Genomic DNA, 27,115 nt, shown 5'->3' with positions numbered 1-27,115 from the left:
AACCTGGGACCAGGGCTGGCCCGTCGCACTGGCGTTATAGATGTTCGCCTAGGGCGCCAGATCTGTGGAGGCGCTGCGCTGACAGCTCTGGGAGGAAAAAATTAATGTTTTGACCGTTGGTGCTCATCCGAATTTTCAGCCTTGATGTAACAACATTCATAATTAAGTAAAGATAACACCCTTTTCACCCTGGTTACATTTTCCATTTGCCCTGTACGATGGGCGCTGTAAGTGATGAAAGTGGGGGATGTTGGCTTATCAGGCGCCCGCAGCTCACAGCCAGCGTGAGAGAGAGAGATAGATAGAGGGAGGGGGTGCACCGGTACCGGCGGGGAATGTTGTTAGCTTCTGCTGCGCTAACGGATATAAGAAGCTGTTTCTACAACCAGGGTGGAGGAGAGCTTTCCTGTCAGACTGAGAGGCACAGTGAGGTAAAGGACTCTTGAGTGTTTAGATAGTTAACTTAGTCCAAGTTGTCTCAGTGGGTCTCAAACGGTTCGGTCACCATTTATGTAAACACATATTTCCTTTTGAGGGGGTGGTGATTAGTAAAATATGCATGAATAATAAAAATAAAATGTTAACTAGGTGAAAAAAGGTAAGATAAAGTTGTTGAGAGCTAAAACTAGTCTTTGCTGCTGCCTCAAAGAGGAGCAGGGGGGAGATGAAGGGGACAGGAGAGGCTGATTCAGGAGCACAGACACACTATAAATGAACCAAAAACAAATAATTAAACAAGTTTCAATGTTTTTTCATATTGGATATGGTATTTTATTGGTTATGGCCATGTACTTATGATTTTATGATTATTTAAATGTATACAGTTCTTTTTCATATGGGTGTAGTTTCTTTATTTCCCCCTCAAAGTGCACCAGATTGATGCATTTAAAGGTGGGGTAGGTAAGTTTCAGAAACCGGCTCGAGTGCACTAAAATGTTAAAGTACGCAGCCAAAAAGAATCCGCCCCTTCCTTCAGACTTCCTTAAAGAGCACCTCCTCCGCGAGAGCAGGCTGCAGTAACGTTACATATCAGTCAAAGCTAAACACATCTAGGTTAGCAATACTACACAGCCAAAGCAACTCTGGTTTGACTTCTCCTAGTTCTCCTAGTTTCCACTTTCTTTTTGTTCTTAATTTGCTCCGTTACATTTTTTCTTTTGCGACCAGTAGACGATGTTGAACCTAACTCTGCCATGGTGAAAGTGGCCGCCTGTTGCTGGCGAGTCATTGAAGTACTGCTGCAAAGCACGCCCAATGACGGCACGCGATACATTTGTGTGTGCACGAGATGGAAGGCTGACAGATAGGGCGGCAATCCAATCGGATTGGTTGTAGTTTTTACAGTATTACGGGTTCCACAGATGACATTTTTTAATAGATTTTTTGTCAAAGCACTTAAGATATTCATTGCTATCGGGATGTTAAGAGCATTCCATGGAATATAACAAAAAGTGTATCTCGAGCCGGTTTCTGAAACTTACCTACCCCACCTTTAAAGCTACAGACCCAGAATCAGCAATTTACTAACAGGGTTGAAATAGAGGGGTATGAGGCATGGCTAGAATGCATGATCTGTTTGGTATTTTGAGCAAAACACTTCATAGACATGTTTTTATATATCTGAGACCTATAATATATGCCTAAAAATGTTATAATAGGAGACCTTTAAATGGGTCAATATTAAACTTTTTAAACCAGGAGTCTTGGGATAACCTTAAATGTTTTCTTGACTTCTTCACAGAGGGCCGTGGCTTCCCCGACAGTGAGCCGTCTGACGGACCCAACCAAGTTCACAGGGTCACACAAGGAGCGTTTTGACGACACTGGCCGCGGGAAGGGTAAGGCTGGACGAGTGGACGTGGTTGACACTTCTGGATACGTCTCGGGGTATAAACATCGAGGAACGTACGAAAAGAAATTGAATAAACTCGCTTAGGGCAAACCCATGTGAGGGCGGGTGAGGAAATAAACATTTGGACAACTACTAGGATAATTTTCTATTAAAAGAGTACTCAAGGAAAGCACAAAAGAATAGGATTTCATATCATATAGGATTTCCCCAGCCATCTATTTTGTGTGTGCGTGTGTCTGTGTGCGTGTAGAAGAGTCGTTTTTGAGTTCCTCTCTTTGAGAAGTGTGAGAACTGGAAAACTGTTTACATCTATTTTTACAATGTCATCACCAGCTGGTACATTCCTGTCTGATCGCAAGTTACTGCCAAACACTGAAGAGAACAAACGAGAGAAACTTACGCTATGAATATTAAAGATTTGTTTCATGATAGGGCCTTATAATATTTATTGAGCACAGTGAACAACAAGCCAAGAAAAACAAAAGAAAAGTGGGACAACAGTTGAACCAATTAACAACATTGCACTTTTTAAATGGAGATTTTTCTATTCCCCTATTTAGCTGAAGAAATGCATTTTGTATTTGTTGGGCATCGTTTCAATGGGAATTGGCACACTTTTGACAGAGATATTATCAATGTTGAATTATTTTGAAAACTTAAATTGTTCCATCTATGTGTTATTTGTCAGTCTGCCATCCCCACTTGTCAACTGTTATTAAGTCTTAAAAATAACCTGCTGTTCATTTTTTTTATTTTAGAAGCTCACACTGTTATATGTATTATTTGCCTTCAGCTCAAACCAAGAAAATATCTTAAGAATTTTGAAAACTAGTTTTTTTGCTTAGATAAAAAGTAGTTAATTGTTAGACTGAACATTTTGGACTTTTGCCATATCCTCGTACTTTTTTGAATATGTTAAACATATAAACTACTTCCATGTAAACCTTTTTAAATATGCCTGATTATAACACTTCAATAAAAAAATCAAAAGTAATCTAAGATAATATATTTCCTCTTTCGCCAACATGCATTTTGAATTCAGTTTAAGAAGCTCTTACCACATTACATGAGCTCAGTTGTACAAGATTGTATTTTTAACATTTTACTTCCTCATTAGATTTCTATACATTAGTTCTAATATATTTGTGGTAAGATTGCGTATTCTAAAAGTTTTAGGCACATGGCTTAATTTATGACACAACTACATATGTTGTTGTTTTCTGTATTGCTGTACTTTGTGCATGTTTATGTATATTGCATTTGATTCAGAAGCATATAAATGAGCAGAAGTTTGTAATATCTTATTGCTGTGAGGACAGACTACTGGACAGACTTCAATATTTTACTGCAAAAAAATACTAAGTGATGTGAAATTGTGTGATTATGATAAAATATTGTATTGCTTTGAAATCAATATGTATCAACTTGTACATACAAAGTCAGCTACACTCCAACGTTAATATATGTGTCTGTTGGTAAAGATTAGGAGTACCCATTATGTGGGTACTGTCATCCAAGGCACAAAATCAACTGAAAAGAAAAGCAGCTGTTGTATCCTTATGTGATATATGAGATGAAAGGGAAAATAGTAAACAGGTGACATACTTTTGTAGAATATTTGTCCAACATAGTGACAGTGTTTTGGTCACACACTACCTGTAGCCTCAGCTAATGAAGAATCATGCATTAAAACTAGCAGCTACTACCGTGTTAGTTGTGTCTGCTGCAGTAGCTTGACCTGTTTTCTGTGCTTTATGCCAAATACTGTGCACCTTTAATGTCTTTTGTATTTTGCAAATAACTTTTAATGCTCTGGTGCATGCAGTGTGTTCTTGTTCTTTAGACCTCTTAATGTGTGTTCATGATTTGTAGTGCATTACTTAAAATAAAAACCAACCCCAGAACCTCTGCTGAGCATGTTTCAGGGTGTCAGTCAAAACACTGTTTTATATTTGTATGGCTTTTTTTCAGGAGTACGTGAAACTCCCTGTTTCAGTGTTACTAACCTGTAATATTAACTTATAAAAACAAGCTACATTCAGTTTATGTGGTGGCATCCCCATGCTAACCTGGTTTGCCAGGTCTCGCATTAGTGCTTGTGAGAGGAAAGTGCATCTGTGTGTGTGTGTAGCTCTCCAGCCCGAAGGCAGAGATATAAATAAAGTCACAGTGCAGCTGGAATCTAGATGCATTCATTCCACTGCGGCGTACAAAGCAGAAGAAGACACAAGTGACCTACAAAAAAGAGAAAGGGGAAAAGCAGAGGGACACAATCTTGCTACTGATCCAGGAAATACATTATGACCTTCTCACTAACATTTTCCCCCTTAAAACCATTTAACATAACAGCCCTGTCACAGACTTATACACAAACTTCCTTGGATGAATTGCCTTTGCCCATTACTGTTTACATCAAGCAAACACAGCCTGTACAGATTTCTGTTTAAATAATAAACACATTTTTTTTTCTTCAAAAGGGCTTGGAACTTAATACACACATATTAAAAAGGACATGAAGTTAAAAAAGCTTTAAAAAAATAGTCTGTAGCTGCAGGGGCTTGTGCAGTGAATGCAATGCTAATATGACGCTCAGCAAAGTCTTGCTTTGAAATGTCTATCCCACTGTGCATTCCACTTTAAAGTTCTCCACTTCCCTTCAGCTCAGCTAGCAAACACTTGTTGGTAGCCACCAGAGACCTGCAGTACAGAAACAAATCATAAACTAACCACGTAGAGCTGGTGGAAAAGTGAGAACATCTTTCATTGTGAAAACCTAAAAACAAGTATTAACACCAAGATGTCTTCATCTTCTTACCGGTGGCTTTCATGCAACATATTTGACAAATCCTTGACTTTCTCTGACTCATGCACTTTCTCCTTCAACCCCTCGATTTCTTTCCTCAGCTCCTCCACTTCAGTCTGGGCCTCTGAGGATTTTTAACGACAAAGTGTGAGTTTTTCTAAAGAAAGCAGCCTAATTAGCACTCCTTCATTTCTCCAATTGGCGTACACACACCCACCTTTAATCTGAGAGATTGGTGAACTTTTCATCATGGACTTCAGATACTGTCGTTCCAACTTGATGAGCTGTTTCTGTAGGCCGACATTTTCCTCCAAGACAATCCTCAGCTGCTCGTTAAGTTTGGCCTGTGTTTGAGAAAATGAAATAATGACAGTAAGTTCATCAAAACTATCAAGGCCTCCTAAAGCTCAACATTGCCTTCTAGGGTTGAATCCACTCACAACTGCACTGCGAGCTTCCTCCAGCTGATCGGAGAGGTTACGGACTTCAGTTTTGTGCTCGTCCTCACGTGCAGCCGCTTGAAAGCTCAGAGCATCAGCTTCCCTTCTTAAGGTCTTGACCTCTGCCTCCCGACTGGAAATATCGTTTTCCATCATGGAGAGGATCTGGACTGCCTGAGCTAGAGCCAAAAATAGAATAATGAGAAGACATTCATTATCTTTAGGCTCCTGTAGTCAGATAACACATTCCACAAAACAAAGTCCAAACTCACACAGGAAGTTGTTGTTATGATGCAGCGACCGCTCTCCAGTCCAGTGTTTGTCCACGAGGTTGAGGAGCATCTCCAGAGGTTTCCTATAACCACCCTGGGATGTGAGATAAGATATTTGTTTATAAGAGCAAATAAACAACTTTAAATATATTTTGTACAAGTAGGAAGAACAACAAAAAAACGTAAAAGAGTGGACTTAATTAATTTCCCACCCTTTTTTTCTTCTCCCCTTGTGGCTGCAGGCTGGATTCCCCTTCTGTCTTATTGAAGCTAGAGTAGGTCAGTCTTGGAGGATGTAAGATGGGGTTGGAGGGGTCAGACAAATTCAAACCAGGACCACGTGGACTGGGAGGCCGGATATTAACTAATGAGGAACTATGACGATGACTTGGATCTGAAAGAAATGTGAATACACATTTAACTACATGTCAAGAAAGTGGGTTGTGGATGTGTATTAATGTCTGACAAAGGATTGTATTCAGTACAGACAGTATTCTTACCAGGATTAGGGGTATAATGTCCCTTTGCTGCTTGCCTAGTGTGCTTGGCGAAGTCCTTTTGCTTTCCAGACACAGGTCTGTGTTTCTCTACATAGGGGCCAAAGGACACCTTCGGTCTTTCAGTCACTTTAAATGCGGAAGAGCTTCTTTTATGAGATGGTTCTTTCACGTTGGGCACTTTGGACTCTGTGTTATCTGGTCAAATTATAAATGACACAATAATACACCAAACTTAATTTACCCTCATGTTCATGATTCAAAGCAAGAGTAATATAATAATAAAAACAAGAATTGGCTTTTGTCTCCACCTAGTGGAAAAAACAGGACAATGATGAGATAAGATAAGCTGGATCTTTATTGACCCCTGAAGGGAAATGCAGGTGTTATAGCAGCAGCAGAATACGAGAAACACAGGTAGTACACCTGAGAATATACACAGAGATATTAAGAATAATTTACAATTATCTTTAAAAGTATTTTATCCCGTGTTCATCCAGAACTGGTGACCAATTAGAATCAAAATACCAGATTATAATTACGATTTTTAAAAAAAATAGATTTTGGATGAACAACTCCTGGTTTTATTATTAAATCGCAACAACAGAAAAAGTGGTGCAAAATATACTTCAAATGTTATCAACTGTTAAAATCTCCATGCTACTAAACAACCACAAACAGGCGCTTGAAAAGCTCTATATCACAAACTGACTCTTACCATAATTTGTAGGGGAATTCCTGAGGATGGATTTAGCCCATTCCTAAAAATAAAACAAAAACACATGCAGTATATATAACAATGTAAATATACTACTGATAATTGTTTGACCAGAAGTAAAAATCACCTGTTTTGGAGTAGAACTCCTCAGTTCTGTGAAATCATTGGATTCGTTGTTTGATTCTGAGACAGAAAACAGTTTGAAAAGAAGTTACAAAAATGCCACTTGGTTAGTTTTAAACTGAAAATGTGTTTGTTGACTTTGACCTCTTACCTTCTGCCTCTTTGTGAACCGAGTGGGACTGAGTGTCACTTTGCCCTTCATGATTCCTCGCAACAAAATTCAACACAATATCATCGGTGGCCGTCAGGAGAGAGAGCCTCCTGGTTAAGCGGTCAACCAAAGCCAGTCTCTGGTCACTGCTTCTGTGAAACACAAGCAAGACAGAATGATACAACTCGAGAGAATAACAGGTGAGATATTTGTTTGGATAAATGCAACTGTAAGTGAGTGTTTTTGCACCATCACTTTTGTCTTTAAAAGCTCTACAGTGATATGTACGTGTTGCCTTTCTTCATAATCAAACATTTGAGTCACTCCCTTTCTAACAAAATGTACATCAAAATACATTTTGAGTGTTTTCCATTTTCTCAAGATCATAGGTAGACCTATTCAGTCAAAATTGAAGTGAAACCCAAGCATTTGTCTGCCAGTTTACCTTTGCTCAGCAACCTGATTTAAAGAGGAGCTCTTCTGCTGAGGTAGAAGGTCAGAGGAGAACTGCATTATGGCAACTTTGCGCTCTGTGTCTCTGATTGGACAGCTGTCTAGAAAGCAAGAAAGGACACTCAGTTGCATTTAAAACTGACCGGGGATAAGCCCAAACTGGGGAAGGTGGTTATATTTTACCTAGTTTGCGTAGGTTGGGCATGGCATGCACCAGGAAAGGGCGGTATTGTGGGTAACTTTTAGTCAGAGGGTTGAGTCTGAGGTCCAGCTCTCTCAAAGCTGGCAGCTCGTACACCACGTTCACCTCTTCAAGGGAAGGAATGCGGTTATAGTACAGGATCAGCCTCTCAAGCCCTTTCAAATGTTGAACCCCCTGGGGAGGAAACAATACCGTTTTGAAAAGAGGTTAAAAGTTATGAGCAGATATAAAAATATATATAAAAAGATTTTAAAAATGTCCCAAATTGAGATTAATAAAGTACATCTTATATCAGATCAGCATTTTCAAGTATACATTTTGAGCATGGAATAATCTACAAAGACATCTAAAATTAGAAACATTCATAACAAATAAATGTAAGAGCATCATTAAGAATGTGGTGACAATTATGAAAGAAAAGAGTGTCACAAAACTGGTATCACAAATATACAAATGTCTGCAAGGACACATGTCAGGGAATACTTTGGATATTAAGGAAAAATGGGAGCATGGAGATGAATGTTATTATGGATGACGCCGCTGGAGAGATGGGTGTGAAAGGGACATAAAATAACAAATAGCCGCTTCATGGAAATAATTTAATTGGAAAATAAAAATGAGATAATTTTAGGACTCCTCTTATTGGTTTGCAAAATATAACGGAGCCGTTAACAAATTTGTGTTGGAGGGACTGTAAACAGATCTGACGATCACACCACATTTTTGGGACTGCCCGAAGCTGAAGTCATTCTGGGAGGGGATTCGTACAGAAAATATTGGCCATCTTGAAATATTGAATTTACCACTAGACGCGACGATATTAGCATTTTGAGGATAATCCAGAAGGGGCATGGATATAGAGCAAAGGTTATTTACTGCATATCCTTTCTTGGTTGCAAGAAAAAGATGAATAACGATCATGCTTGGCTTAAACCACTGCCGCCACCCACCCTACGTGCAGTGGCGAGACCAGGCCTACTGATGGTGTTCTTCAATGGAAAAAAATAACAGCAAGACTCGCAGATTGAAAGTCGCGATGTGTTGTAAAATAGATGGACTCCCTGTAATTGATCATTTTGGGCTAACAATTGTGAAAAAAAGTGTGCTGTAACCGATATAAGTTGGACTTGAAGCCAAAACTAAGCTAGTTTAATTTATTGTGTGTTGCGCGATTCAATTATTCTCTCATTGCCTCTTTGTTGGATGTAACCTTTTTAAGATACNCGATATTGACTCTGGTTTGACTTCTCCTAGTTTCCACTTTCTTTTTGTTCTTAATTTGCTCCGTTACATTTTTTCTTTTGCGACCAGTAGACGATGTTGTCAACATCGTCTACTGGTCGCAAAAGAAAAAATGTAACGGAGCAAATTAAGAACAAAAAGAAAGTGGAAACTAGGAGAAGTCAAACCAGAGTCAATATCGGAGTTGCTTTGGCTGTGTAGTATTGCTAAGCTAGATGTGTTTAGCTTTGCCTGATATGTAACGTTACTGCAGCCTGCTCTCGCGGAGGAGGTGCTCTGTAAGGAAGTCTGAAGGAAGAGGCGGATTCTTTTTGGCTGTGTACTTTCAAATTTTAGTGCACTCGAGCCGGTTTCCGAAACTTACCTACCCCACCTTTAAATGTGGCTGAGCTGCTGCTGGCCACGCCCCTTTGGAGCATGCATGAGCTCTGTGAAGTGAAAGGTTTCCACCCAGATTCTCAGCTAAATGCTGCCGTGATTAAAAGACATATTATGTTCCAAACCACATCAAGGATTATTCCTGAAACAGTATGGAGCTCAAATGCTTTTTCTCTTGCAGGCTTACCACAAGGTGAGTACCTTCTTATATCTGGCTTTTTTTACACATACTCTCTCCAGTACAGCGTTAGCTCTGAGTGTTAGCAATGCTTGCTAATGTAAAAACAGACCATATTACTTCCAAAACACGTTGCGCATTGTTACTGATACAGCAACGTTTCTGATAGAGCCGTGGGTGTAAAGCCAGCCCACATTTTAGTAATGTCGTCATGACCGCAGCAAATCTGGTTCAGCTCTGTTGTACCCCCGCTTTTAGAGTTATTAGTCAAAACTAAAAGAGAAAGGGTCGTATTTTCGGACACATTGTGAGTCTCCTGACACACCGGAGAAACATATTTATTTATAATGTACATAATTAATTTTTTGCATAATAGGGGACCTTTAAGTCTTACCGTGACTCCTGCAATGACGGGCGTCTTTCCCTCAATCAGCTTGAAGACCTCGGCATCGGCCTCCTCTCCAGTCTTTTCTTTGTATTTCTTTCTTGCCAGCTCAGCAAGTGCAGCCCTGAACTCGTCGTATGTGATGGTGCGACAGGATTTCTTCCTGTAATAAGGGCGAAAAAGGAGCTTAAGTATGGGATAACACGTGTAAAAACTACAGTCTTTAGGGACAGAAAAGTCATATTTTTATCAGCTTTTCTCCAGCCTCTCAGTAAAGTTTGAAAGCTTAAAAGTAGACAGTAGTGTACACAGAGCCATGTGTGATCACTTCAACATGGCAGATGTAAGACAGAATGGAGATGGTATCCTGCTGAGATAAACAGTGGGAAAACTTTCACTGGTTTGTTGTTGTCGCCCTGTACTCAACTGTTGTCTGAGCAACCGCACACATTTACACACACACACACACCTGTCAGCTGTATATGTGACTGTCTCTTCATATCATGGATCATATTGTCCAGTTTTACACTTCAGCTGCAGTCAGGATCCAGCACCCTGATGTTTTTCATTCCAGCTCTGGACATTTCAACCTGCTGAATCCCTGTATTCATTAATAAAATAAAGTGTCGTAAACTACTGACAGTACTGTACCACAGATCATCATCATAAATCACTCTCCTTCGGGGAGTGCTCCCGTTGTATAACTGGCCCTTTGCCCGTTTTACTTCCATGTAAAAAGTGCATAGTAACACAAACACAAACAGCCATTGCCGTGGTAATAAATCACCTAAACAACAGTCCATAAAACTGCTGGGCAACCTGCTGTCATAGCAACAAGCTACAGTAAACAGGGATGTTTGGGTTTATTATTAATTTGACTCATCTAGTGAGCGGTTTTGTTTGGGCGATCCATCAGTGTTGAACATTTGAGAGCCCCATTCTGCGCCTGTTCCATGCTGTCTATTGTCAGAGGGGAACTGGACTTCCAGCTGCCGCTTCTGTCCGAGCAAGATAACTGTGTGTCCTCTGCACATCTCCCCACACTGAGCTATTACTTTCCCCCAAGCACATACATTATTAAACTGTGTAAATAAACAGTAAATCACAATCTGAGGCGGCTGTGATAAGGTAGGGAACGACAAAGGTTATAGGGCGAGTGGAGCTTTATTTTATTTCTGGTTACTGTGGTATCTGACCTGCTGTTTATTTACATAGTTCAACCATCTGCAGTACATGATCCATATGGATCTGACACAGTAGTTGGCTGAATCTGTGTCATGCAGCTAATACGCTCCTGCACCGCCTACGATCATGTTCAGCCTAGAAAAAGAAGCCACCATAACACCATGTGTGCAGTTAATTAGGCAAGACCAGATTATTTTCTCATCCATAGTTAAAGCTGTGGTGTTCTGGCTCAAAGCAGAGTAACAACACAGCAGAGACTCAATGTGGAGCAGCAGACTTCCACACCCACAACAGATACAGATTCATTCGGCCGTACTGTGATCAGCCAGTGCTAATTAGGATGTTTAATTTTTCGTGTGCAAGCAAAGAGCTTTGACACTGATTAAAGGCAAAGTGGAGATCTGCATCTGTGGCATGGCAGCCCTCCAGTCATGCTTGGAGTCAGAAAAGACATGAACACGAGCCCTTCCCCCAGTCTGTACCTCTGGCTCACCACACGCTTTCTCGGAAAGTATACCGTAATATCCTCCTCGACACGGCTGTGGTTCAGAAAGCAAGCTATCTGGGACCCTCAGTAGAACCAATGACTATGTCTTAACATAGTGTGCTGTAATGTGTAAACAACATTACACAGATTCACCACAGATAGCATGTATGACAGGAAACATGTTTTTTCCCCCTAAAGTGCTTGGACCATATTTTTAAGCATATTTCTAAATATTGCTCTCTAAAGGAGTGGGATGTAAACAAGCTTAAATCATGCTGTCATCTTTAAGTTTACTTGATATTCTTGCCAAGAAATGTTAACGATAGTAAACATTGACAACCATTGCCATGCCAACAGTAAAGGTGTTGACTGGTGTCTGACTCACCATGTGAAAAACCAGTATACTTTTTATGCTTTATAAACACTTCTCAAGCTTACTGTAAAAAGGGATGGCTGAAATAATTGAGTTTGATTATTATCTTTCAACAGAGAATGTCCATTATTGGTTGCTACAAATCATGAAAACATGCAGACTTCAAGAACCTGTTTTTATGGTTTAGTTTGCATTTTCTATTCTGCAGCCAAATCTTATTTAGAAAATCTTTGAACATAGGGTTGTGACAATCTGGCTTCCTCTTTGAGACAGACGGTTTTCTGCGCTTTTGACTATTTATGATACAAGCTTACAATATTTAGGCTGTTTTTTTGTAACTAACTGGTGGTGTGCCAATTGATTTTAAAGTACAACACTTATTTTATAATTATTTCTGTATTTCTTTCGATGTGATACACAACAAATCCGAAATCCCTCAAATATAGCAATTTCACACATACTCTATATTCATAACTGTTGAAGTCAGTAAGTCCTAGTTTGATGGAAATACATTTTTAGGACTACAATTCTTATGTTATAAAAACAGGGATAAACACTTTCTAAAAAATCACATTTAAACCATTTTGGATCACCTCATTATATAAGGTGACTAAGATTGGATAATTGTTACACACCAGCAGATTATGGAAAGTTCACTGATTCAATGTGAGATTCTCCTTCCTGCAGAGTGTGTCTTCAAGCCATAATGTTTTATTCTGGTGCTGCCTAGCAGAATAATCTTTATTCATAACATTGAACCAGAAAAATAAATAAAAGCTGCTTTATGTATGAATGAACATTGCGGGAAACAAAATACAAACCTGCATTGTAACAGCCATGTTCTTTCTTACATCAGCTTTATTCTGTGTCCTATGGTATGTGGGCAATAATATGACATTCACAACACTACACTTATAACAAACAAAATTTTTCCTTTTTGGTTAAATAATATTAAGGTTAAAGCATATTATTAGACTCTACTCCAATTAAATCTGGCAGTAAAGGATGAATAAACCAGGCATGAGGTTTATTGCTCTGGCTGCTTCTAATGGACAGCCAAGCCGAGATAATATAAGAAAAGAAGGCAAAACGGCCAACAAAAACGGAAATCAGTCACTACAAAATATGTGCGGTTGGAGTCTCTTGCATTTGCTAATTTGACAGACATTGTTGGCCTAATGTTTGTTGGTGCATACACTAATAAAACAGTTGACACTTTAATTAGGTGTTATTAATAAGGTCGAAGCCTGCTTGCCAAAGACGATGCCACAGAAGAACGTATCTCAAAACAAAGACAATAGAATAAAAGCATTCCTACAGTGCAGTCCAAAGACTTCTTATGTTCTTAATAACCACAATGCAACCATGCTTGCATCACTTTAGTGACCTTTGTGCATGCTAATCTGAGTGTGTAAGCATGAAGTCATCTCTTATTAAGAATAAGAATCATGTCGTGGCTTGCCTGCAGGCTCAGGTGTTGCCAGATCAATTAAAGGTTCCTTTATACAGTGAACTGTAGCTCAAATTGACAGTTTGCCTTTCTTACTTGACTTTGCTGAAGACGATGTCCACATCAGTGAGGGTGATGTTTTTGCCGTCGATCACGCCACAGTCCTTGCAGAGCTTGGACCAGTTCTTGCCGTGCAAGTCCTTGCCTGTAGCGCGAGTATCACCGTGGATGGCAAAGCGGCGAAACGACTCCTCTAAAGCGGTCACCTCCACCGGTGTGGACGAGCCCACCCCTCCGTCACTGGTCCCATTAGAGTCAGTAGAAAGCCTTTTGGACATCCGGTCTTTAGACTGTTCACTGTGTGGCCGTAAAGGGGCCGAGCCCAAGTTAGGGTGCTTGGCTGTCTGAACTTTAAAGTCATCTATGTTGTCTCTGAGGGGGGGGAAATACAACATCATTTGTAAGAGGTGAACATCGCAGTTTTCAGTTGAGGTGATGTCATGGAAAATGCAGCAACACTTTCCAATGACAGAATACAGATTACAAGAGGTCCTATTGGCTGAACATCAAGCAACAGCTTTTTATAATTCCCTAGTTACATAAAAAGCTAAGCATTTCATAAAAAGGAACATATATCTTTTACACTAGAAAAAGAAGAAGAGGAGGAAGAGGAGGAGTTTTTGGCAGAGTTACATCTGATCCAAGCCTCTTCTGCAAGATTTGCAACGGGCAAACCCTTCCACAGAAAGTGTCATTCCTTAAGGTCAAGACACAACTTGCTGTCCCCTCTTTGTTAGGTACTTCTGTGTAACAAGGCAAGATTAGAATCTTAAGAGGTGCGTTTCTGTGAATGCACAGATGTCTTGCGTGTTCTGGCAAAGAGGAGAAGGATATAAATAGATCCTTGTGGAATTCAGAAGGGCGGACAAATCAAGAACCAAGAGAGCAGATGGATATTTGTAACCAACACACAAAATGTGAAGTGAAGACTCATAACGTGACTTCTGCACACTTACTTCTGGTCTGCCATGCTTGTGTGGGAATTTGGTTCCTTCTGTGCAGTGCTTGGAATAGCTGACATTTGTTTTCTCTTTGTGCTGTGGAAAAGATGAAAATGGAGGTGAATACGGTGAGAGGATGTGTCTGTACATACTGTACGTGAGTGGAAGGGATTTAAGGAAAAAATACATTAAAGCACTTGACACGACACAACACAAAGTACAATATCCCACTCTTGTCCTAGACACTCTTTAATCCTGGTTCAATAAATACACGATTATGTATGAAAGAATGTCCAATCCAGTCACAAACACAACTACATTGAGGGAAACCTTCTAATAATAACTACAGCCTCAAAAGGAACAAGATAAAATGTCCTCCTCCTCCTCATCATTATTAACAAATTACTTCAAGATAACATCCGTGTGTAAGTAATTGTTTGCTGGGACACATCTTAAAAGGATTATATTTGCACGCTAACAACTTCGCTTCCCTCTCTTGATTAAGATGATTTCATTCAGTCTGACATCAGGGATTTCTCTCTCAGCACATCGTCATCCTGACAGAGCAGAAGCATCTGAAGGGCTTACAAAAGTCCTTATTCATTAAAGTCAAATTACTGTCATCCAAAACAGAAAAAAGTCCCTCTGCTATTTCCATTAAGAAAATGTAGTCCTAAACTTGTAGCAAGTGAAGGTGCTCTTCTCACCTTTCAGCAGTTCCCATACTTAGCCCAGCATCCTTAATGCTTGTGTGTAGCAAAGTACACACAAACAAAATATTTAAAAAAAACTGTGGTTTTACTCGCTACAGCTCATACAAGATGCAAGCCGTAGATAGATAGTGTCCCGTGGAGCAAACCGTCTGCTCCAGCTAGCAAAGTTTCAAGCCAGTCCCTCAAGTCTCCAATAAAGAGCTTTCACTCACCCCAAGTATGTACAGCGAAGGGGTGTGTGTCCACGACTCTGTGACCAACAATTACAAATGTGACGTTGCTGAGTACAGTCAACACTTAACTTGGTACAAAAGTTCCAAGCTTGACACTGCATAAAGCCATTATAATCAAGATGTCGATTCTTAGGAGAAAAAAGGAGAGATTATTAATGTCTATGAATAATGGCATTCAGAGCAATAGACACTGGGACCCCATTGTCTAAAGTGGCTCCTCTGTCTGACCCAGGCCCGTTTCTATACACACACACGCATGGGGACATCGCAGAGCACCCCTATTGATGGCAGGGTTTTGTAGTCATATGTCATCGAGGACTCAGGCCAAGACAATCCAGATAGTGGTTGTTGAAGATGTTATCATTTTTATAAGTTTACATACCACAAACCATTTGTACATACCACTACAAGTTGATCAGTTGTTAATAAAGAAAACATAAAATCAGTAAGTTCCACTTAATCATATGATTATACTTTGAACTACACTTAGAAAATAAATTAAAACATATTTAAAGTAATAAATAAAAAAGTGTAACCTTTTATAACTGTGCCATACAGGCTCAATGTGAGACACCATTGTTTTGTTTGTTATATAAAGGAACCAACAAAATCATGTCAAAGGCGGAAACTACAATTACTGTATATACTAAGTAATCGTTGATTTAGTTTGTATTAATCATTTACTAATTTAGTCAATAAAATGTCAACGTCCAATACCAAAAGGTATTTCATTGAAGGTAATAAAAACATACAAGCAGCAAATTATACACTTTGAGAGGCTAACCAGAGAATATCTGCATGATAAACAACCTAAACTATTTTGATCCTTATAATCTGCAATCATTTTTTTGTCAAAATGGACTTATAAAATAATGTATCCTTTTTTAAAACAGTTTCACCATCAGCCGAACATCTTCTTGAACAGATTCCTGCATGTTAAGTTCTGTTTGTGGAAATGACTTCATGTCTGCTTCACTTGGGTCACACAAATCCAATTGCCTTTGTGGATAAAACAAACAAATATTGAATTGAATTAATCTACTTAGCGCTAATTACATCACATTCACTTTAGATCATTGTATTTTCTGTTTTTAAAAAAGTAGTTCAAGTATGATTATATGTTTATGGAGGGTTTCTAATTGATATTCAACAGAATTATACTGTACTAAAACATTGTATTCCAATTATAACCTGCAAACATGGAAACCTCAAGCAGAGTAAAATCTCCTTTGTGTTTAGATGTGATGCCCACACTGAGGTTTCATCATATTACATTTACTTTTATGTGGGATGCACATCCTTCAAATAGAGTAGCCACTTGCTGTGTGTTTTCCTTTGTGCTTCAATGAGAGCAGCAAAATCGATGTGAAACAAAGGAATCTTTTCACTCTCCTCCTCCAAATTATAGTCAGTAGTTCCAAGTGTCTAAGTCCTTAGTACAACAAGCCTCCTCAAACCACATCATGTTCAATACATGAGGGAGGTCATTAACACAGTTCAGTGGCCTCAAGTACTCCTCAAACGCAGAAGAAATGAAATTCAGTGCTCTGACAGAGCTTTTGTAACGCTATTATGATAAAGTATATAGACAGTTTGGAGAATAATTTGGTGCAGTGAAGGTCTACTTCACCAATTTGGTAATTTGGCAAAATTCTTATACTGATACAAAAATGAATGAGACATTAAAAAACATCGTTGTAAACATTTTTTCTTCGTGTGCCCCACTTTGCCAGATACAAATGAGAAGCCATTTGGTTAAGAGCAGATCTCCAGAGACAAATCTGTGACTGGATGACAGCATGCTTACATACACTCGCCTTCTGGCAATACACTGCACAGATGAGTGCTTTAACCATAAATTGACCCATTTCGAACCGCATCTATTCATAGCAACAATACGCAGCCATGGCTAGAACATTCTATTCATTCTCCAGGGGGGAGATCAGCTGGTAGACAACATGCAGACTTAAACACCAATAAATTACATTTTGAGTTTTAACTGCTAGCCCGACAGATGGTTTTTCACCTACGACATGATGACACTGTTCCCAGAATGATGTGAATATATACGAGTGTGTGAGGGCAGAGTGTGTAACTGAGGAGTATTCCCTCGTCAGGCCATCGTAGTAGGCTTTCAGATATCCCATCTGCTTTTTTATCTGGATCACTGTCCTTTCCAGGCAGCTGCTCAGGAATGTGACTGTGTCAGACAATCAAAAAATAAAGCAGAGACCATCATTACTACACTGGACCCCCCCCAGTGTGCTTAAAACTGAGCTCCATCTAAAGTACACCATGTCTTCCAGCTTTTTGCTACCTATTCTGGTGACTAGACAGTCGTAAACCATGATTATTGCCCTGAAACTCAATCATTGAGCCAATGAACTGCAACAATGAGTCAATCAATTGATAAGCCGATCAACAGAAAGTAATTGCTAACTATTTAAATCATCAATGTACTTGTAAATCATATGTTAAGCAGAGATGGCAATCATTTGATGGTTCAAGCTGGTGACATTGGATTATTATTAAAATATATATATTCTGGTGATCTGAACTGATGGTTAGACAAACGAGATTTGATGACTTCATTCTATGCTTGTAGGCAGTGTTTGATGACCTCACATAGGTCTCAAGGAAACATTGACCGATGCATGTGGGATTTTTTTTTTAAATAAATTACTATGACCATTTAGGTTCCAATCCACCCAATGCCACAGTGTAGTTTATTAGGACTGCTGACTATTTTCTCAATCAATCACTTGGTCATGTTTGAATAATGTTTATTAAGAAGATGCTGTAGGATATAATCACTTTTTGTAACATTACATCATATATTTAGAAAAATATCACTTCAGTAATGTGTTTTTATGATTCAGAAAGGATTAGTGAGAACTGAAAAGGGACAAACACATTGTTGGTGTTGGTCTTTTCTTTGAATTTGTTGATGAATCCCTGTGCTTCAACATGGTCTCAACCTTGTTTCAAGATTGCCCCATCAGACACCAATAAATACACTTAACACAAAAAGTAAGGAAGTCTATGTTTGGTAGATTATTTATTTATTGTAACAATCCTTCTTGGCAATAAATCTTATACCGTTGGAAAGCCTGTTTATTTATCTTTCAAATGGTTTGTCATTTTTTTATGGGCGTAACACACATACTCAGTTCTGCTGCTCATCCCACAAATGCATGTTCCTCACAAATGTGACACCATTTGAAAGGTAAATAAACAGGCTCCAAGGGTATAAGAAGTATTGCCAAGAAGCATAGTGACAACAACAAATAAATAATCTACCAAACACACATTTTCTTACTTTTTGTGTTAATTTTATAACCTCTTAACCATTTCCCAGTTTGGCCAGTCCTCCAACCTCACTCCCACCCTGCCCAAAGACACAAAGAGAGAAGGCATGACATCAGCTTGCTGCAGCTTGACTCTGAGGTCACCACCACGCTGTCTTTGTCAGTCCTCGCCTCCCTAAACCCCTTTAACTGCTCTGTGAGTCAAACATCTTGGCAAGCATTGAGCAGAAGAAAAACAAGATGTTAGCAACAAGCTACAGTGGTTATTGTTGGCAGCAACAGCAGGCCAAATAGAGTTATAAGGCAGTGTAAAGACAGCCGGGGGTCCTTATGCAACCCCACATTTGTGAGGAATACATTATGCCTGAGACAGGATAAGTGTCCAGGACATGGCTCACATGGAGAGAGAGCAAGAGGCAGCAAATTATCTCTGAGTCTAGTTTAAGATTTTGAGAAGCCAGACTGGGTTGTATAATTTCTTAATTCAACTCATTTTTAAGTCTTTGCAATGCAATGTTAGTGCCATCTGTGTTTCTGTTGCAATTTATTTTATAGCAGCCACAAATGCTAAAAGATAACGCAGTGAAAAACACCATGGCAGCTACTCCCCAATGTAAGGTCAACATGAACAAAAGATCGCCCCACGGTTTTGTGTCGTAAAGAAAATGCTGTCGGACTACAACACTTCATTTCGCCCCAAAGCAACCCCCTTTATTTTCTAACCTGACCTGAGATTGAGTCATCACAAACAAAATAGGGTAAATTACTCTCTGAGGTCAATTGTTTGTGACAGAAGCAGAACCCAAAGGCTCTTAAACCAATGCAATGAAACCTAGAACAGAGAAATCTGGGACAAAGTCAGTGACTGTGTCTTCTTCTCATGCATACTTAATTCAACCTATGGGGAGCACGCAGATACATAACAAAATAACTGAGAAGGAATGAACATATTTATTTCGTAGGGGTCTTTGCATGGCCTTTACGATCATATTCACTCCTCTATGACATTCATTTGCATGGAATCAGCAGGCTAATGAAGGCCTACATTTCCATGCATAATTATGTAACTATCTACATGTAACCCATGCAGATTGGCATGCAAGTTGTAGCCACAGGCTAGACGCATTGTCAATCATTGCCTTTAACCAATAACGGTTCTTAATGCAGAAGCCTTCACTGTGGCTGTCAATGATCCCGCGTTTTAAAGATAAACAGTGAGCTCGTGTTTATGTTAGCGGACATTGCTGCAGCTCCTGTTGAAACGAGGGTGTATGAGCGAAACATGTTACATAATGTCAGATCCCCACAGAGTCCACGTGATCAATGTGTTATTGCCAGCCATAATGCATGTATGTCAATACCAAACATGGCAATATAGCTAAATATTTGTTTAAAATCTTTAAATTCTCAATCTGAAACTCGAGGCGTAGCATTATGCCAAAACGTCTTTACAGCTTTAAATGTCCCTTATGTTGCAAACTCAGAAACCTCTACAGGAAGCAAACGTGCAGAGACATGACAACAAAACAACAAACACCTTGTCAGATATATTTGTGTGGGCTGGCATGCAGTCATCGAATTCTTTATAGTTTGAAAACATGCATGACCGCAATGAGCCAAAACAGGCAACTTTAAGAAGTGACAAATCCGTGTTTTATCACCTGGTGTTGATGTAATCCTCCGTCAAATTCACAAAAGCATAATTGCGCGTCGCGGATTCCTGAAGTGTGTTTCCTTACCGCCGCTGATCTCCGGTCTGCCCAACGGTGCGCTCCCCTCCGAGATGCTGAAGAGAAACCAGCCCGCTGATTGGCTGCCGCGCTCTGCGACGGGCTGTTTTCCTCTCGCCTCGATGCTGGAGCTGTGATGGTGCCACAACGGTCAGTGGAGCCCTGATAAACAAGCCTTTTGGAGCATATTTATGTGGTTCAAGAGGCGGTGATGGAACATGTAAACAAATGACCGAGTGTTTTATGTGGAGGGTCGTTGCAGCTTCATTAATAACCAACCAGGATTAACCCTTTCTGTGATCATGAACTATAGTATGAGGACATGAGAGTCCATGGTCACATACAGTAGCAATACTTGTTTTGTTTTAAATATGAGGTCACCCTGTTCCTGGCTCTTGTCCAGGGAAATGATGTCTTAATGTCCTGGTTGAACTCTTGGTGCACATATGATACATATACATACATACACATATGATGACTCGAGGGACTACACTTTAAATCATGAGAAATGTTCTGCTGGAAAATGGATGCTTATCCTGCCAATACATCGGAACCTTGCTCATCTGATGTCCAGTGAACTAATGTGTTACATAACAAGTAGATCGTTATACAGACTTTATATAACCTCTAGTCTTACTCATGGTTTTAATTATATTGTTGTCAAGATCTCCAATGTAACCACAGGGGCAAACGTGCATGTCCATAAGCAAAAGGAAGGGCTCAGATCATGATGAAAACAGCTTGGACTGAGTGAAATCATTGCATGACATAATACTGTATAGTCTATTTTAGGCTGCTTCAGCTGCGCCACAGTGTGGTTAAAAGATGCACTTTAAAAAAAAATCCCCCTCAAATAATTCCTATTTACACAACTTGTTTTAGTTGTGGAATGAAAACATAGAATAATGGTCCTTTTAATTGGTTAACTCATACCAATATACTTATTAAAACACATTGTTTTAACACTAAAACAATATCATTTATTGTTCCTCTTTTTACATTAATGCTGTTGATAGCCATCTAGTGGTAAAATATGTAACAGCCTACAGCTGTATTTCAACAAAGAGTTCAAGCAGAGATGTTAGATAATAGAATACAAACACATATCCTTCCTCATTGTTGAATTTCAGCAGAAAAAGCTCAGATCTGACTTCTTCCAGGTCCATTTCTGTGGCTACAGCCAGTTAAAAAATGTTGCTGTTCCCCTCTAGACACATCCATTTGATTATCAGTTGGTGATACACTTTATTTTACTCGCGAAAAAAATTAATTTAAGGTGGAAATTCTTCCCTAAATTGTAGCCTTGAGCATCGATCTCTCTGGTGAGGTATTTTCCATCTCGCTGAAAATAATTTTTTACATCAACGTACAGGGCTCTATTTGGATCTCAATCAAAGGACCATCTTCAATGCTTTGTTTTACCCACTTTTGCTGATGAATCAGTGGTTCTACTGTATGTTGCTGACAAATCCATTCAGATACGTACTGTACAGTATTTAGCTCAGAATACAGTGTTAGAAACTGTAAAAACGTGTAGAAGCTGGGACTTTCAAAACATTAACAGTTTAATTTAATTTAATATCTTTACTATCAAATCTAGCAAAAACAGTCTCTAAACACCAATAGCTTTGAGAAATCATTCAATAATAAATACAATTCACAGTGAGCTCCACTACTTCTAGTGAGACTATTCATTTTGCCATAAAAGGCTTTCTCTTTGGACATCAGATACAATGATAAGAGGCTGAAAGTTACTGCCAGTACATTTCTTGATCCCATTTGGCTTGGAATATGAACAGTAAACTGTTTGAGAAACATGCCAAAATCTGTCCGTTTATCTGACTCAGTGTAGTGGAATAGGGGCCGACCTGGAAGTGGGGCCGGACTTTGGCTCTCTTTTCAAAGTCAGTGAGATAAAACAATGCTTTAAATAATTGAAAAGGTTGTCATAAAAAAAGTGCAGATAAAAAAAGGAAAAGAAACACAATGACGGGTTCACAGTTCAGACTGCATACAAAATATCCACTGGAGGACAAAAGCATTCCATGAAGTCCATATCACAATGCAGCGTTTGATTGCGTCGCAAATGTTTCTTGATAGAATAATAAATCCTCAGAGCAGCTTATCCCGATGCACCGCCATACGGACATCAGGTACTGCTAAGTGCCATCTGGAGTCATAACGGCGCTGCCCAGAGGGTCCTGCACTCCTGGAACTCTGTGAGCAGACGTCACAACGCCGCTCTGAGTCTCTTCAATGTCGGGCATCCTGCTTTTACCGTTGCTCAATTCCACTATTAGACACAGGAATCAAGAGGAGACAAGAATATTTTACAAACTGTATGGACTAATATTCGTTTGTAATCCATATGCTGCTGACAAAAGTCCTTAAAACTGTCTGCAATTGATATGTATACATACTTTATTTACACTTTAGTCCAATCATGTAATATTTTTGCATCTCTGGCATCTTAAATTAGGCTGATGCAAAAAAAAGTGTACCGTAGATATAATTGTCAAACTCTTACTTGCTGCGTTTTTTGTGGGATTTTCTGTGCCATAATGGAAACGGTTCTCTTTATCTGCCGACTTCCTAAAGGTTTCCAACTAGAAAGCAAGCAGATTTCAATGTAGTATACTTTTATCTTTAGATTTTTCTATGTCTTTGTAAAGCACCTTTTTACTTTATGAAAAGTTGTTATTTTTATAACCCATTTGATGCATGTCAAATAATTCAACAGATATACAAAGCAGACACCCTTACCTCAGTGCATATGGACTCTGAAAATCGGCTTGTGAGTGAGCCTTTATTTTCCAATTTGCAGGTACTGCAGGAAAACCAGAGTGATATTAACTCACCTCCAAATTAGCTTAAATAAGAGAACAACAAGATCTGTAAGGAATGTGTTTTACCCTGAACTCTGTGATAATGCTGGCTCACAGTCAATGGAGGTATCTTGACTCTTTAAAAAAAAAAGGGAAAACTAAGTATTTTTAGACACCAGAGATTAACTAAATGTCACCCAGTGTGAGGCAGGACGCGTCTCACCTGTAGGGTCTTGTTATGGATTTTCACATCTTTTGGATTTCCTGATTCAGATTTCCTGCCTTCTTTTTGGCGCTGCATCTTTATATAATCATATGTGCTTATGCCTTTAAAAACTGAAAGGCAAAGAAGAGTGAGAATGATTGGCTGATTGAAGGGAAATGAACCTAATTAAAATGTCTGTCTTGAAGATTGGGACTCACAGAGGTAACAGTGAAAGCCCAGCAGATGAGCGAGCAGAAGCAGGCAGGTGATGCTCAGCATGGCTGTCACAAAGGCTAAGATAAGCAGACCAGCTGAACTAGTCTTTATGGGAGCTAAGGGTAAAAACACCAGCCAGGTACTGTTCCCCAGCAGATCTACAGAAAGAAGGAGCAAAGAACAATTACACAGAAACAGATTTTAACAACAATATGATCAAAATCGTTTCTAAAAACAAAGTTCAATATTATGGTGACTCACTGTGAAACTGTGGGGCAGTCCGGAGGCTGTCTGGACTCAAGTAATGCTGAATACATATGAAAAAGATGACAGCAACGAGCATCAACACGCCAAGCGTAGCCGAGCACAGTGCCACAAAGAAGCACCTGAAGGCAACACACAAAACCTGTTGTTAGTTTATACAGCATGTCACGTTTCATTTAGACATCGGCTAAGAAGTCAGAAACAGAAAGTCCCTCCATGTTGTCTTACCAGTAGTTTCTGCCCCCCACACACGTGTTCAGCCATTGGCAATGGTGATCAAAGTCTTCCACACACTTGTTGCAAACACCACAGTGTTTAACGTTGGGGCCACTACGTAAATATGGTAAATATCATTAAACACAACTTTTGAATGATTGCAAGAATATATAGCTGTCAATTTAAAAAAGCAAAATCAAAAACATTTATTTCTAAAGATACTAATTATATTCATTATTGATTAATCTGCTAATAATTTTTTAGATGGATGAATTGTTTGGTTCATAAAATTACAGAGAAAAGTAAAAAGTGTCGATTCCCGGTTTCTCAAGGCGATCTTTTTAAATGTCTTGTTTTATCAAAGGAAAACCAAAGGTATTCAGTGTAATACAAAAACAGAGAAAAGCAGATTTGACTTGAAGCATATTTGGTGGATGGATTGTCAAAACTGTTGGCCATTGTTTTTCGTTTCACTAGATTAAATCGATCAATGGACTGATTAGAATACTTACACCTTGACATCACAAAGATAACAGTGTAGATCCTTGATGACATGCGGTTGCTTCATCCGGTCAAAAAAGGGCATTGGATTTGAGTAGCTCTGTTTGGCCCTCACACTGGCATCTGCTGGGTCTATAGTGGCAGCTGCAATATGGGTGAAAAAGTGCAAAACAAAAGATATGCCAATCACCTGTACACAACAAGAGTCAAGGAAAATAGCAAACATTTTAGAACAATCCTGCAATATGTGTGAGAACACTAGATGGCAGTAAGAGAAACTGCAAACTGATGCACACAAGTGAACCTTTTGTGTGAGAAGTCAGTTCTGAAGAAATCGACTGTTCTTATGACTGAGTAAAGTGAACCAGTGTTGACATCACGCTGCATCCAACATGTGACAAAAACACCAATGATGTCTCTTGGGCTTTATAGAGACTACAGAACTATAGACAGTGACATCTGGTGTGACTAAGGCCCATACACACACAACAACATCTTTGTCTTGTCCAGCGGCCCAAACAAAACTGTAGCAGAGACTACATTTGATAAAGCTTATAGTTAGGGCTGATTAGATTCAGCCCCTAGTTTTGCTGATATAGGCTTAGTTTGTCGGGGGACATCTTACTTCTTCCTTCTCTCTGTCTATACCTGTGTACTCTCATGTTCCGATTAACCCAGCTTCCCCAAATTTCTTTCTTTTTGGTGTCTATATACGCCGGGATCCGGAGTCATGGATGATCCTGCGGTCCTGTGTCATGGATCGCGAGTCCTGGATCTTGAGTCGTGGCTGTGGTCCTGGATCATAAGTCCTGGATGGATATCCTCGTGGATTCATCTTCCTATTATACACACATGCATTTCCAAACATTTGGACTACCTATGTTGCAAATGTATTATCTTTTCAATTTACACACGGCATCTATTGCACGTCTGTCCGTCCTGGGAGAGGGATCCCTCCTCTGTTGCTCTCCCTGAGGTTTCTCCCATTTTTCCCTTTAAACTGTGGGTTTTCTCTGGAAGTTTTTCCTTGTACGATGTGAGGGTCTAAGGACAGAGGGTGTCGTATTGTCATACTGATATTCTGTACAAACTGTGAAGTCCACTGAGACAAATGTAACATTTGTGATATTGGGCTATATAAATAAACATTGATTGATTGATTGATTGATTGATTGATTGATACATATTCAAATCTGAAAGACCCATTTCTACACACTTAACAGTCAGCTACAACAACACAGTATCGGCTGTGTGTGTGTTGAGGATACAGAATAGACCACATGGTTCCATGGCGGAGGCAGAAGAGGGATATAGATGCCGAAGCTGACGATCCCGAGGTAGCTGTACACCAGCCAGCCGACTACTTGGAAAGCCTGAGGGGGCCAAGACCATCCGTTCATCCTGGGAAGTTTTGAGGGGACGAGTTCATTTTTACTGCTGCCATGTATGGGAGATGTGCGTCTCAGCTTTTTGTTGAAGCAGTTCATCTGGAGAATAAACAGTCAGATTACAAAAAGCTTCCTCCAAGCACCTTCAAACCTCCGTCCACACATTACAAACACTACAAGTCCAGCTCCAGCAGAGTGCGTGTGTATTTGCTGGAGAAATGAGTTAGGAAAATGAGTTGAGCATGATGATCGTGACTGTTCAGCCATTATGGTACAACACTCAGACTAGTGTAGCTAATAGACTGGCAACTAATACAACAGCCTTAAAATATTTTATTAAAATAAATAATTCAGAGACAAAATGATAATATACAAACAACAACAAAACTACAGCTTTCTAAACTGAAATTAACAAAAACTCAGACTGTAAATGTTGAGGGTATGAGTCATTGCAAAGCTGTTGTTTTACATTTCATTACTTTTACAATAGTCTACCTCATAAACTGACATTGCTGTGTTTTGTGTGACAGAGGCAGTACAATAATTGTGCTTTATCCATTCTAACAAATGGACAGCATCAGTGCGTATATATATAACAAGGAGCATATTGTCACATATTGCCTACAGAAAAACAGCTGATCAATTGTAAAACAGTGACACAAAGTAGCCTACTACATGCATTTCCTTAAAATGGCCTTGGAATCACATGATTTGCTTCTGGCTTGTAGCCTGACACAATGCTATGATACAACTCCATCAAATAGCCTAAAAAACATCTACAGTAGCAACAATGGTTTAAGTCAACCCATCAACTTGTAAGTCTTGTCTTCAGGCCCATTGGTTTTGTTGCCTCCGTTTTGCTGGCTTATGTTGGTTGTCTTCTTTAGCTCACCCAGCGTTTTGTGTTTAATTTACAATTCAAATAATTTCAACGGCTCAATAGGGACCACAAAGTAACTCCGAAAATACCCTAACGTTAAGGACAATAGTAATGTGTGAAGCTTTAATCCATGAAAACAATACTTACTTTTGCCGTTGAAAGAAAGCGACAATGAGATAAAAAAACAAATATTCCTATTCAGATGCTGACGGAGATTTCCACCGTCTGATATCCCATAATTAGAGTATCCGCCGAGCAGGTGCTTCAAAAGGTACAATTCACATAATGAGATAAAAGGCCAAGAAATAAACCGAAACAATTAAAAGCGTAAAAAGGATCAAATAACCCGACGTCCTCGGGTTTGTGTCACCGAGGGACCTGAATCAGAAGTTGAAGAATCAACTCACTCAGCAGGTCGGAGCGGCGCTATGGAAACCGTCCTACTG

At 39.4% G+C, this 27,115-nt stretch overlaps 2 protein-coding genes across 3 annotated transcripts; both read right to left on the bottom strand.

Moving 5' to 3' along the window:
- Positions 1-2,391: 2,391 nt before the first annotated feature.
- Positions 2,392-14,219, bottom strand: cep72 (centrosomal protein 72). Its single transcript, XM_010774965.1, has 15 exons — positions 14,206-14,219; positions 13,286-13,621; positions 9,704-9,857; positions 7,493-7,703; positions 7,302-7,410; positions 6,857-7,008; positions 6,710-6,765; positions 6,583-6,625; positions 5,868-6,062; positions 5,580-5,761; positions 5,368-5,461; positions 5,096-5,274; positions 4,873-4,999; positions 4,668-4,779; positions 2,392-4,549 (listed from the first exon to the last, which is right to left on the bottom strand). The coding sequence occupies exons 1-15, from the start codon at positions 14,217-14,219 to the stop codon at positions 4,489-4,491; spliced, it is 2,025 nt and encodes a 674-aa protein (XP_010773267.1). The 3' UTR covers positions 2,392-4,488.
- zdhhc11 (zDHHC palmitoyltransferase 11) lies at positions 14,204-27,115 on the bottom strand. Of its 2 annotated transcripts, XM_010774960.1 has the most exons (13): positions 27,077-27,107; positions 26,817-26,931; positions 25,670-25,888; positions 24,413-24,591; positions 23,913-24,014; positions 23,682-23,806; positions 23,423-23,578; positions 23,223-23,335; positions 23,087-23,136; positions 22,938-23,001; positions 22,702-22,780; positions 20,106-22,467; positions 14,204-14,286 (listed from the first exon to the last, which is right to left on the bottom strand). In XM_010774960.1, the coding sequence occupies exons 3-12, from the start codon at positions 25,886-25,888 to the stop codon at positions 22,334-22,336; spliced, it is 1,221 nt and encodes a 406-aa protein (XP_010773262.1). In that variant the 5' UTR covers positions 26,817-26,931; positions 27,077-27,107; the 3' UTR covers positions 14,204-14,286; positions 20,106-22,333. The 2 variants fall into 2 exon arrangements, with proteins under 2 accessions (XP_010773262.1, XP_010773261.1); XM_010774959.1 differs by having other exon boundaries at positions 26,817-27,115.

This window comes from Notothenia coriiceps, unplaced genomic scaffold (genome assembly GCF_000735185.1).
Source record: "Notothenia coriiceps isolate Sejong01 unplaced genomic scaffold, NC01 NC01_scaffold00014991, whole genome shotgun sequence".
Taxonomy (NCBI): Eukaryota; Metazoa; Chordata; class Actinopteri; order Perciformes; family Nototheniidae; genus Notothenia; species Notothenia coriiceps.
The sequence above is the reverse complement of the archived record's forward strand: the minus strand, read 5'-3'. Positions and strand labels throughout refer to the sequence as shown.